The sequence below is a fragment of the Mus caroli genome, chromosome 17, assembly GCF_900094665.2.
Source record: "Mus caroli chromosome 17, CAROLI_EIJ_v1.1, whole genome shotgun sequence".
Taxonomy (NCBI): Eukaryota; Metazoa; Chordata; class Mammalia; order Rodentia; family Muridae; genus Mus; species Mus caroli.
Window position 1 is genome coordinate 22,771,081 of NC_034586.1, and position 13,727 is coordinate 22,784,807.

General features: G+C 54.1%; 4 protein-coding genes across 10 annotated transcripts in view; 3 read left to right on the plus strand and 1 right to left on the minus strand.

Annotated features, from left to right (window-relative positions):
• Window positions 1–2,424, plus strand: part of Kifc1 (kinesin family member C1) — a 15,749-nt gene extending 13,325 nt beyond the window's left edge. Inside the window, exon 11 of the mRNA XM_029471407.1 lies at window positions 2,325–2,424. Coding sequence (XP_029327267.1) covers window positions 2,325–2,369 — 45 coding nt within the window. The 3' untranslated portion in view covers window positions 2,370–2,424. The remainder of the gene's footprint in view (window positions 1–2,324) is intronic.
• Window positions 2,425–3,304: 880 nt separating this feature from the next.
• Window positions 3,305–8,146, plus strand: Phf1 (PHD finger protein 1). Of its 2 annotated transcripts, none has more exons than XM_021186183.2 (15): window positions 3,305–3,772; window positions 4,432–4,606; window positions 4,692–4,773; window positions 4,869–4,964; window positions 5,291–5,391; window positions 5,482–5,630; window positions 5,774–5,869; window positions 6,011–6,079; window positions 6,179–6,302; window positions 6,384–6,451; window positions 6,547–6,651; window positions 6,770–6,938; window positions 7,029–7,123; window positions 7,311–7,391; window positions 7,537–8,146. In XM_021186183.2, the coding sequence occupies exons 2-15, from the start codon at window positions 4,448–4,450 to the stop codon at window positions 7,823–7,825; spliced, it is 1,683 nt and encodes a 560-aa protein (XP_021041842.1). In that variant the 5' UTR covers window positions 3,305–3,772; window positions 4,432–4,447; the 3' UTR covers window positions 7,826–8,146. The 2 variants fall into 2 exon arrangements, with proteins under 2 accessions (XP_021041842.1, XP_029327249.1); XM_029471389.1 differs by having other exon boundaries at window positions 7,314–7,391.
• Window positions 8,147–8,226: 80 nt separating this feature from the next.
• On the minus strand, window positions 8,227–9,797 carry Cuta (cutA divalent cation tolerance homolog). 2 transcript variants are annotated; one of them, XM_021186513.2, is made up of 7 exons: window positions 9,690–9,794; window positions 9,556–9,607; window positions 9,131–9,339; window positions 8,970–9,029; window positions 8,815–8,860; window positions 8,661–8,710; window positions 8,227–8,430 (listed from the first exon to the last, which is right to left on the minus strand). In XM_021186513.2, exons 2-7 carry the CDS (start codon window positions 9,595–9,597, stop codon window positions 8,304–8,306), a joined length of 534 nt encoding a protein of 177 aa, XP_021042172.1. In that variant the 5' UTR covers window positions 9,598–9,607; window positions 9,690–9,794; the 3' UTR covers window positions 8,227–8,303. The 2 variants fall into 2 exon arrangements, with proteins under 2 accessions (XP_021042172.1, XP_021042173.1); XM_021186514.2 differs by lacking the exon at window positions 9,556–9,607 and having other exon boundaries at window positions 9,690–9,797.
• Window positions 9,798–11,496: 1,699 nt separating this feature from the next.
• The window catches only part of Syngap1 (synaptic Ras GTPase activating protein 1), a 30,925-nt gene continuing 28,694 nt past the window's right edge, over window positions 11,497–13,727 (plus strand). For 4 of the 5 annotated variants that reach the window (XR_003835301.1, XM_029471476.1, XM_021149517.2 and 1 more), the window contains exon 1: window positions 11,690–11,756. Coding sequence is in view for 4 of the 5 variants with exons in the window: in XM_029471476.1 (XP_029327336.1) it covers window positions 11,690–11,756 (67 nt within the window). In the remaining variant the exon portion in view is untranslated. Of the gene's footprint in view, window positions 11,757–13,727 lie in introns of all 5 variants that reach the window. The other variant, XM_029471477.1, reaches the window with a different exon arrangement.

A 13,727-nucleotide genomic window follows, 5' to 3' on the forward strand; every position in this document is an offset into this window, starting at 1 on the left:
CGTGAAGCAGAGGCCTGAGGTGTGCATATCAGAGTTAGAATAGCTGTAGCCTGTTAAGCGTTAAAGGTATGGACTAACTGTAAAATACATAATTGCTAAAAATGTGGGAAAGATTACCTAACTATTGGGGAAAAAATGGCACCAACTAGACTTGTCCAATGCAGGGTTAGCACAAACCTTCAGTTGGTCAAGGACACATTGTGAAGGACGCTGACATGGGAATGTGCTGTGCCGAGGTGGACATGCACGAGGTGTAGGGAAACATGCATGCAGACATGCTGTATAGGAAAAGGTGCATGCAGCTCTTTTTTTTTGATAAGTATTTTGTGTGCTTGTGTATCTGTGCACTATATGTGCCTGGTGCCTAAGGAAGCCAGAAGAGAAAGCTGCATTCCCTGGTGCTGGAGTCATAGACAGCGCTGAGCTGCTGTGTGGTTCCAAGGTCCTTTGGAATTCAGCCTGTGCTCTCAATCTCAGAACCGCTTCTCCAGCCCCAAAATAATGGGTTTATTTATTTATTTATTTATTAATATTTAGCGTGTGTGGTGGCACATGCCCTTAATCCCAGCACCTAAGAGGCAGAGACAGACAGATTTCTGAGTTTGAGGCTACCTGGATTTACAGAGTGAGTTCCAGGACAGCCAGGGCTACACACAGAAATCCTGTCTCAAAAAGAAAAAAAAGAAAAAAGAAATAAAAGTTGTATTTCATGTGACTGTTTTGCCTGCGGAGGAATGTTTGCACATTTGTACTTGGTATCTGAGGAGGTTAGAAGAGGGCATTGGATTTCCTGGAACTGGAGTGGGTTGTTGTGAGCCACCATATAGGTGCTAACAACTGAATCCAGGTCCTCTGCAAGAGCTAGTGCTTTTAAATACTGAGTCATCTCTCCAGCCTCAAGATGCTGAGTCCTCTATAGGTGTTCATTATTGACACAGTAGCCGGTGTCATGTTGACATAAAAACTAGCCAGCACTATAAAGCGTCCTTCACAATGTGTCCTTGACCAACTGAAGGTTTGTGCTAACCCTGCATTGGACAAGTCTAGTTGGTGCCATTTTTTCCCCAATAGTTAGGTAATCTTTCCCACATTTTTAGCAATTAAATAGGAACTCAGTTCCTATCCTGAGTGACTCCATATGTGCCCATAAGCTTTTATGAGGAGGGCAGGCATTATAGGTGCTTACATACTTGACACCCATCCGTCTTTCCACTTACTCTTCCTGATCATCACAGTGCTACANCTTCAAGTTAGCTCCTGTCTCATTTCTTTGGGTTAGGCAAGCTCTCTACCACTAAATAAAAATCCCACCGCTCATGTGTCCTTTGATCTGTATCTAGTAGTCTATGTCTCCAATTCTCTTCTGTGGTGATTTTTTTCTCAGGAGCCCTAGTTTTTTTTTTCTTTCTTTCTTTCTTTCTTTCTTTCTTTCTTTCTTTCTTTCTTTCTTCTTCTTTCTTCTTTCTTTCTTCTTTCTTCTTCTTTCTTTCTTAGATTTATTTCCTGTATGTAAGTGTACTGTCACTGACACACCAGAAGAGGGCATCAGATCTCATTACAAATGGTTGTGAGCCACCATGTGGTTACTGGGAATTGAACTCAGGACCTCTGGCAGAACAGTCAGTGCTCTTAACCGCTGAGCCATCTCACCAGCCCCAGGAGCCCTAGTTTTCAAAGGAGTTTAATGTCTTGACAGGATTTTGTAGGAGAGCTTTGNTGTGTCTAGTCCAGGGTGTTGCTGAAAATGGCAACCTCTCTGCTACTGTAGTTTTTGTGTAGGTGTCTCAGTTAGCTTTCTAATAATGTGATAAAACTCCATGATCAAAAACAAGGTGAAATAGAAAGGGCTAGTCCATGTCCAGGGATGTCAGATCAGTAACTCCATAATGGAGTGCTGTTTACTGCTTGCTCCTCTTGGCTTCCGCAGCTGGTTTTCTTACACACCTCATTAGGGAACCACCTTTCAGGGGAGGCAGTGGCCCACATAGGGTTGGGTCCTTCAATATCAATCATTGATTAAGAAAAGGCTTGCTCACAGGCCAATCTGATGGGATATTTTCTCAATTGAGGTCCCCTCTTCTCAAATGAAGAGTAGCCGGTGTCATGTTGACATAAAAACTAGCCAGCACTATAAAGCTTCGACTTTTCAGACTTCTGGTCTCTTCCAGGCTTAGTGGACATAGCATCACCATCCCTCCAGGGGAGCAGGCTGAACCTGCTTCCATAGCCAGAGATTCAGATGGTGGGCCCAGCGCAGGGGCAGGATGGGAAGGCTTCTGATCTGTAAACCTTGATCTTGTGTAACCCTGTTTATCGGTCCACAGGTGAACCAGTGTGTCATTGGTACTGCTCAGGCTAATAAGAAGTGAAGTCGGAACCAGAGCCTGATTCCCTTGCAAGCCAGTGCGCATGCGTCTCTGTTTTAGTGTGTATTTATTCGGTGGGGGGTGGGTGGGGGTTGAGACATGATTTTATTGGGTATTTATTATGTAATAAATAAAGAATAATCTTTTGTACGTTAATCTTTTTCTTAATCTTAGATTTTAAAAAATTGTGTACAGTTGTTTTGCCTGAGTGTATGCATGCACCATGTGCATGTCTCCTGCTCCTTGAGTTCAGAACAGGGCTTCAGGTCCTTCAGGAACTGGGATTATGGAATCCATGTGGGTCCTCTACAAAATCAGTCAGTGCTCTTAACCGCCCAGCCATCTTCCCAGCCCGGCCCTTGTTACAGCTCTTAACGGTTTTATTAACTTAACGGTTTTAGCTGCCAAAGGAAGGTATTGTAAGTAAATACCGTAAGCACGTACAAATGTCCGTTGTGATGTGTTTTGCAGAGTGAGGCTATGGGCTTTCACTTGGTGGGGCACACTTTGCCGTCCTGATGCCTCTTCTCTACCCTTCAGCACCCGGCCCTCTTAACAATTTCTCAGGACTGCCAGGCCCCAGCCCCAGCCCCAGCCCCGAACAGGAATGCTCTTGTCTGGTGTGAGTGCCAGTGCACTCCACAATCTCTTCCTTTCCTTGCCCACCGGTTCGAACCATGGTTCCGTACCGCCTAGTGCCTATTGGCTGGTGTGGGCACGTCACCAACTCAGTACTAGTTCCCAATAGCCCCTTGTCCTTTCCCTCCCTGGAGGAGCACAGCTACACCAGTGCTCTCGCGGCCGGAGGAGTGGCCGTGTGCCCAGGTGCGGCGCGCAGGCGGGGTTACGCGTGCGCAGAAGGGCGGGGCGACAGGAAGCGTGAATGGGGAGGGCGGTGCCGCGTGCGGAGGCGGAGCTTGGAGTGGCCACGGGGGCGGGGCAGCTAACGGATGTGGCATGGGGCGGGGCCCGGCCCTGACCTGCAGGCTAGCTGCCAAGAAGGTTATTTCCTGCTGACCTCAGAGCAAGCCTCCCATCCGAAAAAGGGGCTGCAGGGATTTCCTCGACCTCCGCGACCGGCCGCGCCCCCAACAGCGCAGCGCCCTCCGGGCCCGCTGGAGGTGAGGGAGGTGCTGCCTGCCCGTCCCTCTGTCTTCTCCTCCCCCTGGTGCTCCCCACCCTCCACTCTCCTCCCTCCTTCTGTCGACTCCTCCTGCCGCTGCTGCTGCTTTGGCTGCTGCGTCATACGCCCCAGAGCCGCCAGGACGGAGGGGCTGGGCCCGGGGACCCCCTGGCCTCCGCCTGCACGCCCCCCGGCGCTCACACTCAGTCTTCCCGCACCGGAGACTCATCCAGGTCTCTTGAGTCTGACCCTACCTGGCTTCCAGCTGCCCCGGCTGTCACCGGTAAGGAGAAGGCGGGAGGCCTGGAGAGGGGGGCAGGGAGCTGGGGGTCGGTGAGGAAGAAGGGGTGGAGAGCCTCCTGGTCTCAGCTTAGGGTCTGTGCTGGGGCGACTCAAGTCCCTCCTTGGACTGACAGTGTAGGGGAGTAGAGACTTGGACAGGGACACGCCCCCCTCCTGGGGCACTCAAGGGAAGTTCTAATCCCGGGTCAGAGAATCCCAAATTTGAGGGTGACCTAACATAACCTGGCACCAGGGTGGTGGTTCTAAATAAGACACACAGGCCTGGGGAGGCAGCTGTTTCTACTCGGGAAATGTCTTCGGAAAAGCTCCCAAAACATCTCTGGGCAACAGATTGCCCCATTTAGGATCCCTGTAAACAGCTGGGCAAGGTGAAGCTAAGCGGTAACCTTGATTCTGCAAACATCTTTTCACCTGAGTTCCTAGGAGCTGGGAAACTACAGAACGAGGCAGAGGAGATGGAAAGGAGTTGAGTCTAGAAGCTAACCAGAGCGACCCACCTCTATAGGGCTCAGGATTAAAAGACTGGGGCGGTTGGAGCTGCTCCATCAGGAACAGGGTTTCTTTATCCATAACAGAAAACAACGAGCTCAGGGAAGCTTTCTCAGCACCCAGAACTCTAACCATCCTGTCTTGGAATAGGCCCCCCCAGGATGCAATGGCGCAGCTCCCCCGGCTGAGCCGTTTGGGTGCCCCCTCTCTTTGGGATCCGGCTTCCCCTGCTCCCACCTCAGGCCCCAGGCCTCGGCTTTGGGAAGGCCAAGATGTGCTGGCCAGATGGACTGATGGGCTGCTGTACTTGGGTACCATCAAAAAGGTAAGACTTACCTCTGATCTCACTGCCTTCCCAGTCTCCAGTCAGTTCTCATTCCCATTTTAGCATCACTGGGCATCCATTCCAGGTGGACAGTGCTCGAGAGGTGTGTCTGGTCCAGTTTGAGGACGATTCCCAGTTTCTGGTTCTATGGAAGGATATCAGCCCAGGTGAGACCTTCAGACTGAAGCCTGTGACAGCCGAAGCTGGAGTGGGTGGGGACACTGGTTGTTGGTAGGCCTCCTGACACTTTGTTCCCTCACAGCTGCCCTCCCTGGGGAGGAGCTGCTCTGTTGTGTGTGTCGCTCTGAGACCGTGGTCCCTGGGAACCGGCTGGTCAGCTGTGAGAAGTGTCGCCATGGTGAGAGGCCAGGATACTTAGGTGGTGCAGTCTGCCCTGGGTCTTCTGGGTCGCCACTAGCCCTGCCTTATAGCATGAGTTATGTCTCCTGTCCTGGCCAGTCTTCACCCTGTCACCACATCTCTCAGAACAGGGCGAGGGAGCCACAGATCAGGTGACCCAGGCCATGCAAAGCTGAGAGGCTTACATTACCTTTCTAACCGGGCTTCCTTGGGCTAGGCCCTCAGCTGTGAGGAGCCTGTTGACTCACCTGCAGTGTCAGGATAACACACACAGCAGGACTTAGATGAACACAGTGGTCTACCCTCAACATTGTCCTTATTCAGCTTATCACCAGGACTGTCACGTTCCCAGGGCCCCGGCCCCTGGAGAAGGAGAGGGTGCATCCTGGGTGTGCCGCCAGTGTGTCTTTGCAATCGCCACTAAGGTAAAGGCGCCTCTCTGCCCCTGTGTGGGAGCCTCCTGTGGTCTCTCCTCCTTCCTGCCTCTCTGAGGTCTCCCATCTGTCCCTCTGCAGAGGGGAGGCGCACTGAAGAAAGGTCCCTATGCCCGGGCCATGCTGGGCATGAAGCTCTCCCTGCCATACGGATTAAAAGGGCTGGACTGGGATGCTGCACATTTGAGCAACAGACAGCAGAGCTACTGCTACTGTGGAGGCCCTGGAGAGTGCGTGGAAAGGGTGTTGTCAAGCTATGGGATGGGGGGGTGTTGTGGTGGCAGAGCCCGGGACAAATGGGTGAACAGGGCAAGGGGGCCCTGTGGTTTCAAGAAGGCTGTCTGAGGGCCACAAGTGCTGTCTTCCCCTCCAGGTGGAACCTGAAAATGCTGCAGTGCCGGAGCTGCCTCCAGTGGTTCCATGAGGCCTGCACCCAGTGTCTGAGCAAGCCCCTCCTCTACGGAGACAGGTAAGACACGCAAGACACGCACGCATGCTCAGGAGTCTAGGATGCTCTCCTGCCTCCATCCACCCGTGCTCTCCCGCAGTCCTCTGCAGCCTGGGTCGGAGGGCTGAGTGAGGTACATCCTCTGTCCTGGCCCATGTACAGATTCTATGAATTTGAGTGCTGTGTGTGCCGGGGTGGCCCTGAGAAGGTCCGGAGGCTGCAGCTTCGCTGGTGAGATGGGTTGGGATTCAGTTCTGTTGTCCACCATGTTACCCTATGACCCCTGACTTTGATAGCGCCGCCGCTGCTGACAATTCCATGCTCCTCCAGGGTGGATGTGGCCCATCTTGTCCTCTACCACCTCAGCGTTTGCTGTAAGAAGAAATATTTTGATTTTGACCGAGAGATCCTCCCCTTCACCTCTGAGAATTGGGACAGTCTGCTCCTGGGGGAGGTAAGGGTTCTAAAGTGTGGGAACTGGGGTGGGAGGGACAAGGAATGTCTGCTTCCTTGACCCATTTACCCTCTTCTTCAGCTCTCAGACACTCCCAAGGGAGAGCGCTCTTCCCAGCTCCTTTCTGCTCTTAACAGCCACAAGGACCGGTGAGTCAAAAGAGGGAGGCTTAGGGGTGAGGTGCTAGTCTGGATGAGGGGAACTTTGCTACAGCATGGACCTGCCGACATTCCCCTTGTCCCAGTTTCATTTCAGGGAGGGAGATTAAAAAGAGGAAATGTCTTTTTGGTCTCCATGCTCGGACCCCTCCTCCTGTGGAGCTTCTCACTGGAGATGGAGCCCCCACCAGGTCACTGGTCCAGGGGGGATGGGGAAAATTCTCAAGGATCTGTTTGGGGGTGCATATAAAGAAATGGGGGTCTGGGGTGCCTGGGAGGGGGCTGGGGGGATAAAGAGGCCTCTTACAGCTTCCCTTCAGGGCAGGGCCCTGGGGGAGGGGTCTCACGTCCCCTGGGGAAACGATGGAGGTCGGAGCCAGAACCCTTGAGGAGGAGGCAGAAGGGGAAAGTGGAGGAACTGGGGCCACCCACGGCAGCGCACAGTCGGCATGGGTCCCGGGAGCAGAGGGCCCTGCAGGTACACGGGCAGGGAATTTCCATGAGGCAAACCGGAGGGGGTGTGAAGGAACCCAGGGTCACCTCACAGCCCCTCTGCCTTCTCCTACAGGCCTCGGTGTCTCCACCACCCCCCAGCCCTAACCAGAGCTATGAGGGCAGCAGCGGCTACAACTTCCGGCCCACAGACGCCCGCTGTCTGCCCAGGTGAGTGCCTGGTCCAGATGTGCCCCAGTCATTCCAGACTCTGTCACCTGCAACTCTTTTCCCTTTCCGCCTTCACTTGTGGGTTGTTGTTCCAAAGAGCCTTGCAGAGGCAGCCTCTGCCCAGCTCTGAGTATGTGAGCACTGCGCTTCCCTGCTCGAGGTGTTGACTTGCCTGTCCCAACCTCAGCAGCCCCATCCGGATGTTTGCCTCCTTCCACCCTTCTGCCAGCACTGCAGGGACCTCTGGGGACAGTGAACCCCCAGATAGGTGAGTCTATCCCGTCGACACCAGTTCCCTCCTTTCAGGCTTTTAGTCCGCTGAAGCCCAGTGGAGCATTAGTCCTGCCTGCCCGCCTGCCACCCACCCACACCTCTCCAGCCTGTCTGGTTACTGTTTGTCCTCTGTCTTCCAGGTCACCTCTGGGACTTCACATTGACTTCCCCACAGACACCCCTAAAAGCTCACCCCACTCAGTGGCGGCCTCGTCTTCCTCGGTCCCAGCCCTGACCCCAGGACTTTCCAGACATTCACTACCCCCTTCTCCATTGTGCCGTAGTCTGTCTCCGGGGACTGGGGGAGGAGTCCGAGGTGGGGTTAGCTACCTGTCCCGGGGGGACCCTGTCAGGGTCCTTGCTCGAAGAGTGCGGCCTGACGGCTCTGTGCAGTACCTAGTTGAGTGGGGAGGGGGGGGCATCTTCTGACAGCCTGCTTCTGCTCCCCTCCCCATTCACACTGGCACTTTCATGCCCTGACCTCTGACCTCACCTACAGCTGGGATGTACCTGGAGAGACAGGGAGTGGTTCTCCCTCCTGCCCAGGCTGGAATCCAGGGGAGTGAAGAGGTCCTCTTCTCTGCCCCTTCATGACTCCTAATGCCCCCCTCATTTCCTTTGATGTTATTTTGTTACAGCTTTTGAGATATTTTTTAAGACTATTTAACCCCTGGGATTAGAGATTGGGGGCGGGGGTTGGGTGGTCCAGGATTCCAGACTGTATGACTGTAATAAAGCTAAATAAACCTAGTAGGCATGAGTCATTTGGAACGATTGACAAGAGGCGCTCTCGATCTTCCAGACCACATCCATGTCACAGAGAAAAGGCATCAGGAGCAGGAGAGGATTTATTGGGGGTTCAGTCATCACATGGAAGCCAGGGGGCATTAAAACAGAGGAACAGGACTCATGGTAGGGCTGTGCCAGAACCTGAAACCGATTCTGTGACCTGGTGCACCCAGTGCAGATACGGGGGATTTCCCTGCTCCACGGGCAGTGCAATCACCTCAGCAACTTCATAAGGGTGCACAGATCTGCGAAGTGATAGGGTGAGGTTATTCGGACACCCAAAGATACACCCACTAAGACACCAGCCCTGGACTCCCCAGTAAGTCCCACCACACAGTGTCCACCTCAGAGCTTTGGGGGGGAGGCGGGGAGCGGGGTTTCTCACTCAGTGGCAGAGTGTGTGTCTGGAATACTCAAGGCCCTGCCTGGTTCGTCCCCCAACCCCACCACCAAAAGAAAATCTCAAAGTTCTTACCGAACAAACTCTGTCAGAGCAGGGACCAGGGAGCTTTGGGTTTTAATCATCTAAAGGGCAAAGACAGACATAGTTCAACCAACGGGGTGGAGAACTGGTGTCAGGAGAGGGCCAGAGTTGTCAAAGGAGCCAGGCAGGCAGGGAATTTTCTCACCATCAGCACCTCACTATCTTCCTCGATCTTTCCTTTCCATTCATAGCTGAAGAGGTCAGAGAAAGAAGGGAACAAAGTCTTGGGAAAGGAAGATTTCTCCCAGAAAAAGCTCTCAGCCCCTCCAGGTAGATTTCCGTTTCTAACTGACAACTCACATGGATGTGATCTGCGGGATGAGGTTGACGCAGGCTGCCAGGCGCTTCTCTACCACTGCCCTGAGGGGGAAGCGAGATCAGAGTGCGCACGCACGGCCCGGAGACAGCACCCTTCCCCTAACCCCAACACTCCCTCTAGGTCATCTGGCCGAGGTCCCCACCTGGCGATCTCCTTGGCGACTTTTTCGTTGGGACAAGTGACAAAGGCTGCAGAGACTGATCCTGGAACGTAGCCGGAGCCCGAGGCCAGAGGGGGCTGGGACGGAGGGCTTCCAGAAGCCATGGACAGCAGAGCTCGGGGTAGCAACAGAAGGCGGGAAGCCACCGGCAGTAGCGCTGGCATCCAAAGAAACGACAGGAGCAGCGTGGCCTGGAGCAGGGGGGAGGGCGGATTCAGTGTCCCCACAACTGCCCCAGGAAATTGCACCCGGGCTGCCTTCTGGGGCCGACACCAAGCCTCTGCCCTGCCTTTTCTGCACCAGGAAGAAAAAAAAAAAAAAAGGCCCAGAAACTTGGGACAGCTCCTCTGTTCCGCGGCAGAAGCTCGGTGAGACTTCGAGACCGGAAAAGGCGGGGCCAGACTCACCCCTCCGCCGAGCAAAACGCCGGGCGCCCGCCCCCAGTTCATGCAGCCCGCGCTGGTAGAGAAAAGAAGAAATCAATGGCCGCTCATTGCACGGACGAAGGACCCCGAGCCCCGGCGGAGCGGCCTCTTCTTACCTGCAGTAGCCACGTTACGCGAAAACAGTGCGCACCACGTGACAGGAGCAGCCCTGCCTTCTCGGAGTCTCCAGACCTGGCCAATCCCGGCTCTCAAGTGGCCTCATAGCCCCGCCCTCCTAAGGGGGCGTGGCGCCGAGCCCTCCGACCAATCGGCAGCTTTATCTGAGGTCGTGCGCCCCAGCGGCCCGCCCATTTCCGTGAATCCTCAGCCGGTTGCTGGCAGGGTTCGCCGCTGCGGCGACCCGCCGTCACGTGACAAGGCCTGTCCTTTCAGGTGGCGCCGCCTCAGGAGCAGCGAGCCGAGGCCAATTGCCGGCCGGCCTCGGGGGCCACGTGACGCGAGACCTGGCGACCCGCGCTGTCGCTGCGTCAGGCTGGGGCCGGGGAGTTGTCCTGAGCTCCGGAGTGTGCCTAGTAACAGCCCCCCTCCCTCCCCGCGCTGACAGGCAGCCTTGGGTGGGGACAGTGCGCCCCCCCCCCCCGCCACCGCCCTTGCGTTAGCACCGAGCTGAGAAGCCAGCTGTCCCTGGGTAGGGGGCAGTGATCAGGCAGGCTCAGACCTGACACTGCCGTGGCTGGGTGAGGAAAGACACCTTTCAAAGCACTGGGTGACACCTGTAAATGGGCTAGTGGGTGATGGAAGATACCCAGAGCCCAAAGCTTTAGACAGACTGACAAATGAGAGGGGAGGAGCAATGAGAGTTGCTGGTTAGAGTTCAGAGTGATGGCCCTGTTCATTCCCCCTTGCTGACTCTTCTCCCCAGGACTGGCCCACCTCTCGGTCTTGGGTCTCCTTACCTTCATCCATTCCCCCAAGGAGCCAGGACCTGCCCTACATAACCTCCCTGGAGCCTAAACACATCCAGTGACCCAAAAATGGAGAGGGGACCAGTGAGAGGCCAGAGAAGAGGGAGGAGACAGAAAGAAAAAGGGCTCTGCCTCCCAAATATTAGCCCTCCCTCCAAGGTCTGGGGTCCTTGGCATAGGTGGCTCCTGTTAGGCTTCTGCATTTTCTTGAGTTGGGGGGGGGTCTCAGAGATCCTTGTGTGTGTAGGTGAGGGGGTGGGGGTCCAATATTTGCGTCCTGTAGGTGAGGGGGTGGGGGTCCAATATTTGGGCCCTTCCTAGGGTCTGAGTTACCTGGGGAGTTGTTTCAGGAAATTGAACCTCACAATCGGTTTAACTCACATCTTAGATGTAATGTATTTTAGGTCTCTATGTGGTCATCTTCATCTTTGGGTCAGCCAAATGTCTTCTCCTTCATCCCCAAGTTTGCAGTTTCTTTGAGATACGAATGTGGGGTTTCTTACCTCTAGCTAGATTCTAAAATTTAATTCTGGCCTGGGGCTCTTTCTAATATTGGCTTCATCTTTTTCTTTGGGTCTAGGTCTCTGTTTTGGGTCTCCCAAACTACAAGTCCAGGGTTCGAATAAGATTTACGTGGGTCTGGAGAACCTTGCTGACACTAGAGTCTCATATTCTGGTCCCTGACTCCTTTCTTTAATTTAGGGGGGTGGGGTCTGAGCCCAGAGGTCTCTTTCCTTCTAGATTTGGATCTGTGAGACCCAATTTGTTGAGTATGGAGGTGGGGGGGGTGAGCTGATGAAGTATCTTTCTCTGGGTCTGGGGTCTGTCTGAGGGTCTTGGGTCAGCTTCTACGGGACTTCCCTGGTGTGTATGAGTCAGGGGGTCCCTCGTTCTATCCTTTTCCGGGTCTCCCTGGGTAGGGGTGGGGGCTGCAGTCTCTCCCTCCTCCTCCTGCTCTCTCCTCTCTAGCTCGCTTCCCCCGCCCCCCCTCTCTCTGCTGCCGCTGCTGCCGTTGGCTCTTATTCTCCTCCTCCTCCTCCTCTCTCCTCCTCTCTGCTCCTCTCCGCTCCTCTCTCCTCCTCTCTCCTCCTCCTCCTCCTCCACCACCTCCTCCTTCTCCCCCTTTCTCTCCCCCTCTTTCTCTCTTCTTTTTCTCCCCCCGTCCCCCCGCCCCCTCCCCCTCAGGCCTGATGAGCAGGTCTCGAGCCTCCATCCATCGGGGGAGCATCCCCGCGATGTCCTATGCCCCCTTCAGAGGTACGGTGGTGGTAAGGGGAGGGGAGGGCCAAATGGGGGGGTAAGAGGGGGAGGGGCAGCGGGCGGGGGAGGGCCGGGGCCACCGAGGGGAAGGAGCGGCTGAAATGGAGGGAGAGGGGAGGGCTGGGAAGGCAGAGGTGGGAACAGTGGGAAAGGAGGGATTAGAGGCATAGGGGTAGGATAGAGGGGCTGGGACACGGGCCTTTTCAAGGGGGCTTAGGGGAAGATGATGGAGGGGAAAGCGCGTCAGAAAGGGATGAATGAGAAGGGAGGACTGAGTTTGGGGAAAGGCTGCAGAAATGGTTTGGATTGGGAGCAGAGTGAGGAAGAAATTACCAAGGAAATAGAGGCACGGTCTTGGGAGAGGGTAGGGGGAAAATGAAAACACAGGCGGCGTGAGAGACCAAGAAGGTGGGAAGGGAATGTGGTGAGGGGCTTAGGGTGGTAGGACTTAGGAAAAGAGAGGAGGATGGAGGGAGGGAAGGGGCCAGATGGAGAAAGAAGGTGGCAGTAGGGGGGTGGGGGGTCCAGATGGAGGGAAGAGAGGAGAGAGAGAAAGGGTTGGGGGAGGGGACACCAGAGAAGGGGGAGGATCAAGTGGTTTTTTGTTTTCTTTGGTTTGGTGGGGGGGAGATGCAAGTAAGATTGAGGGGTGGGGACAAGGGCCGGGTAGAAATCCTGAGGGTGACTGGCCCTCATTAGGACTCTGGAGAAGTGAGATGCAATCCCTGGGTCTCATTTGCTTTCTTCACTTAATCGCTTTGACCCCTTCCCCCACCCCACCTCTTCTTTCCAGTCCCCCTCCCTGCCTCTGCTGTCCATCACTTATATCTTTCCCCCCATATGGTGTCCGTTTCTTATATGAGTCCCCCTTCTGTTCTTCCCCTGTATTGGTCCCTATTTCATATCTCTTCTCTTTCCCTCCCTCTCTTCTAATAACTACCTTAATACACCACTGCTGCTCCTGGGCCCCGTGTCTCAGACCCCCTGACAGGTCTCTCTCACTCCCTCTGCCCCATGTTGGCTGAAACCTTCTGGTCCATTCCCTTGCCCTAGGCAAGCAACCACCATCTTTACCATCTTCCTTTTCTCTTAGGTTCACGCTGTTACTTGTCCCTCAGCTCACCCTCTGTTTCCTATCCCACTTCCCATCTTGTCACATGGTCTGTGCTTATTTCCTCTTATTCCCCAACCTGGTGATTCCTCTCTTCTTGTCCCCTCTGCTTCCTGGGGTAATGGAGATTTGGGGGGTTACCAAAACACAGGTTTTGATCCTTGGAACAGGGCTCTAAGGAATTCCCCCATCTTGGACCCTTGTGGAACTTCTCATTCCAGTAAAAATTTCCCATTTCCCTGTCCTCTGCCATGTTCCATTGCCTCCTAGGGTCATTAGCATTCTTAACTATAGACTCGTGTGTGTGTGTGTGTGTGTGTGTGTGTGTGTGTGTTTTGTACCTAAGCTAAGATTCCCTGTGTCCCTTTCCTGTTCCCAGTAGAACAGTGTCCCTTGAGGTCTAACCTGCTTGCCCCAGCTGCAGCCTGGAGCAGCTCCTCTGTTGTGTTTTGGTTATATGTATCAACAGATTTTTCCCCTGGACACACCATGCGTTGGGATGTGCTAGGCCTCAAGTGTTTATGATCTAAGTTATGGACGGTTGTTGTTGCTGTTGTTGAGCTGGGGCTTTGAATCCTAGTGGGGTTTTTTGTTGGTGGTGGTTTTGGGTTTTTTTGTTGTCATTATTGTTTTGGTTTTTTTCCCCTACCACTGAGCTATAATGACCAGCCCTGTCAGTGACCTTTGATATTTAGAAAATATGAGTAGAGTTTCCAAGAAAGCATTGAGACAGTGAAATTTTGAAAGCATTGTGAGGTCTAGGCACAATTCCCAGGTGTTCATCTTTCTGTCTGACCTGCAATTTGGGTAAATTTGAGAATGGTGGCCATCATCAGTAAGGGGATGGAGTTTCCTAA

Coding starts and splice junctions, on each gene's coding strand:
- Phf1 (XM_021186183.2), top strand. CDS start 4,448: ATGGCGCAGCTCCCCCGGCTGAGCCGTTTGGGTGCCCCCTCTCTTTGG. Junction 6,939..7,028: donor GGGAGCAGAGGGCCCTGCAG/GTACACGGGCAG, acceptor CTTCTCCTACAG/GCCTCGGTGTCTCCACCACC. Junction 7,124..7,310: donor GACGCCCGCTGTCTGCCCAG/GTGAGTGCCTGG, acceptor TCCCAACCTCAG/CAGCCCCATCCGGATGTTTG.
- Cuta (XM_021186513.2), bottom strand. CDS start 9,597: ATGAACTGGGGGCGGGCGCCCGGCGTTTTGCTCGGCGGAGGG. Junction 8,711..8,814: donor AAGATAGTGAGGTGCTGATG/GTGAGAAAATTC, acceptor TTTGCCCTTTAG/ATGATTAAAACCCAAAGCTC. Junction 8,431..8,660: donor GCTCTGACAGAGTTTGTTCG/GTAAGAACTTTG, acceptor ATCACTTCGCAG/ATCTGTGCACCCTTATGAAG.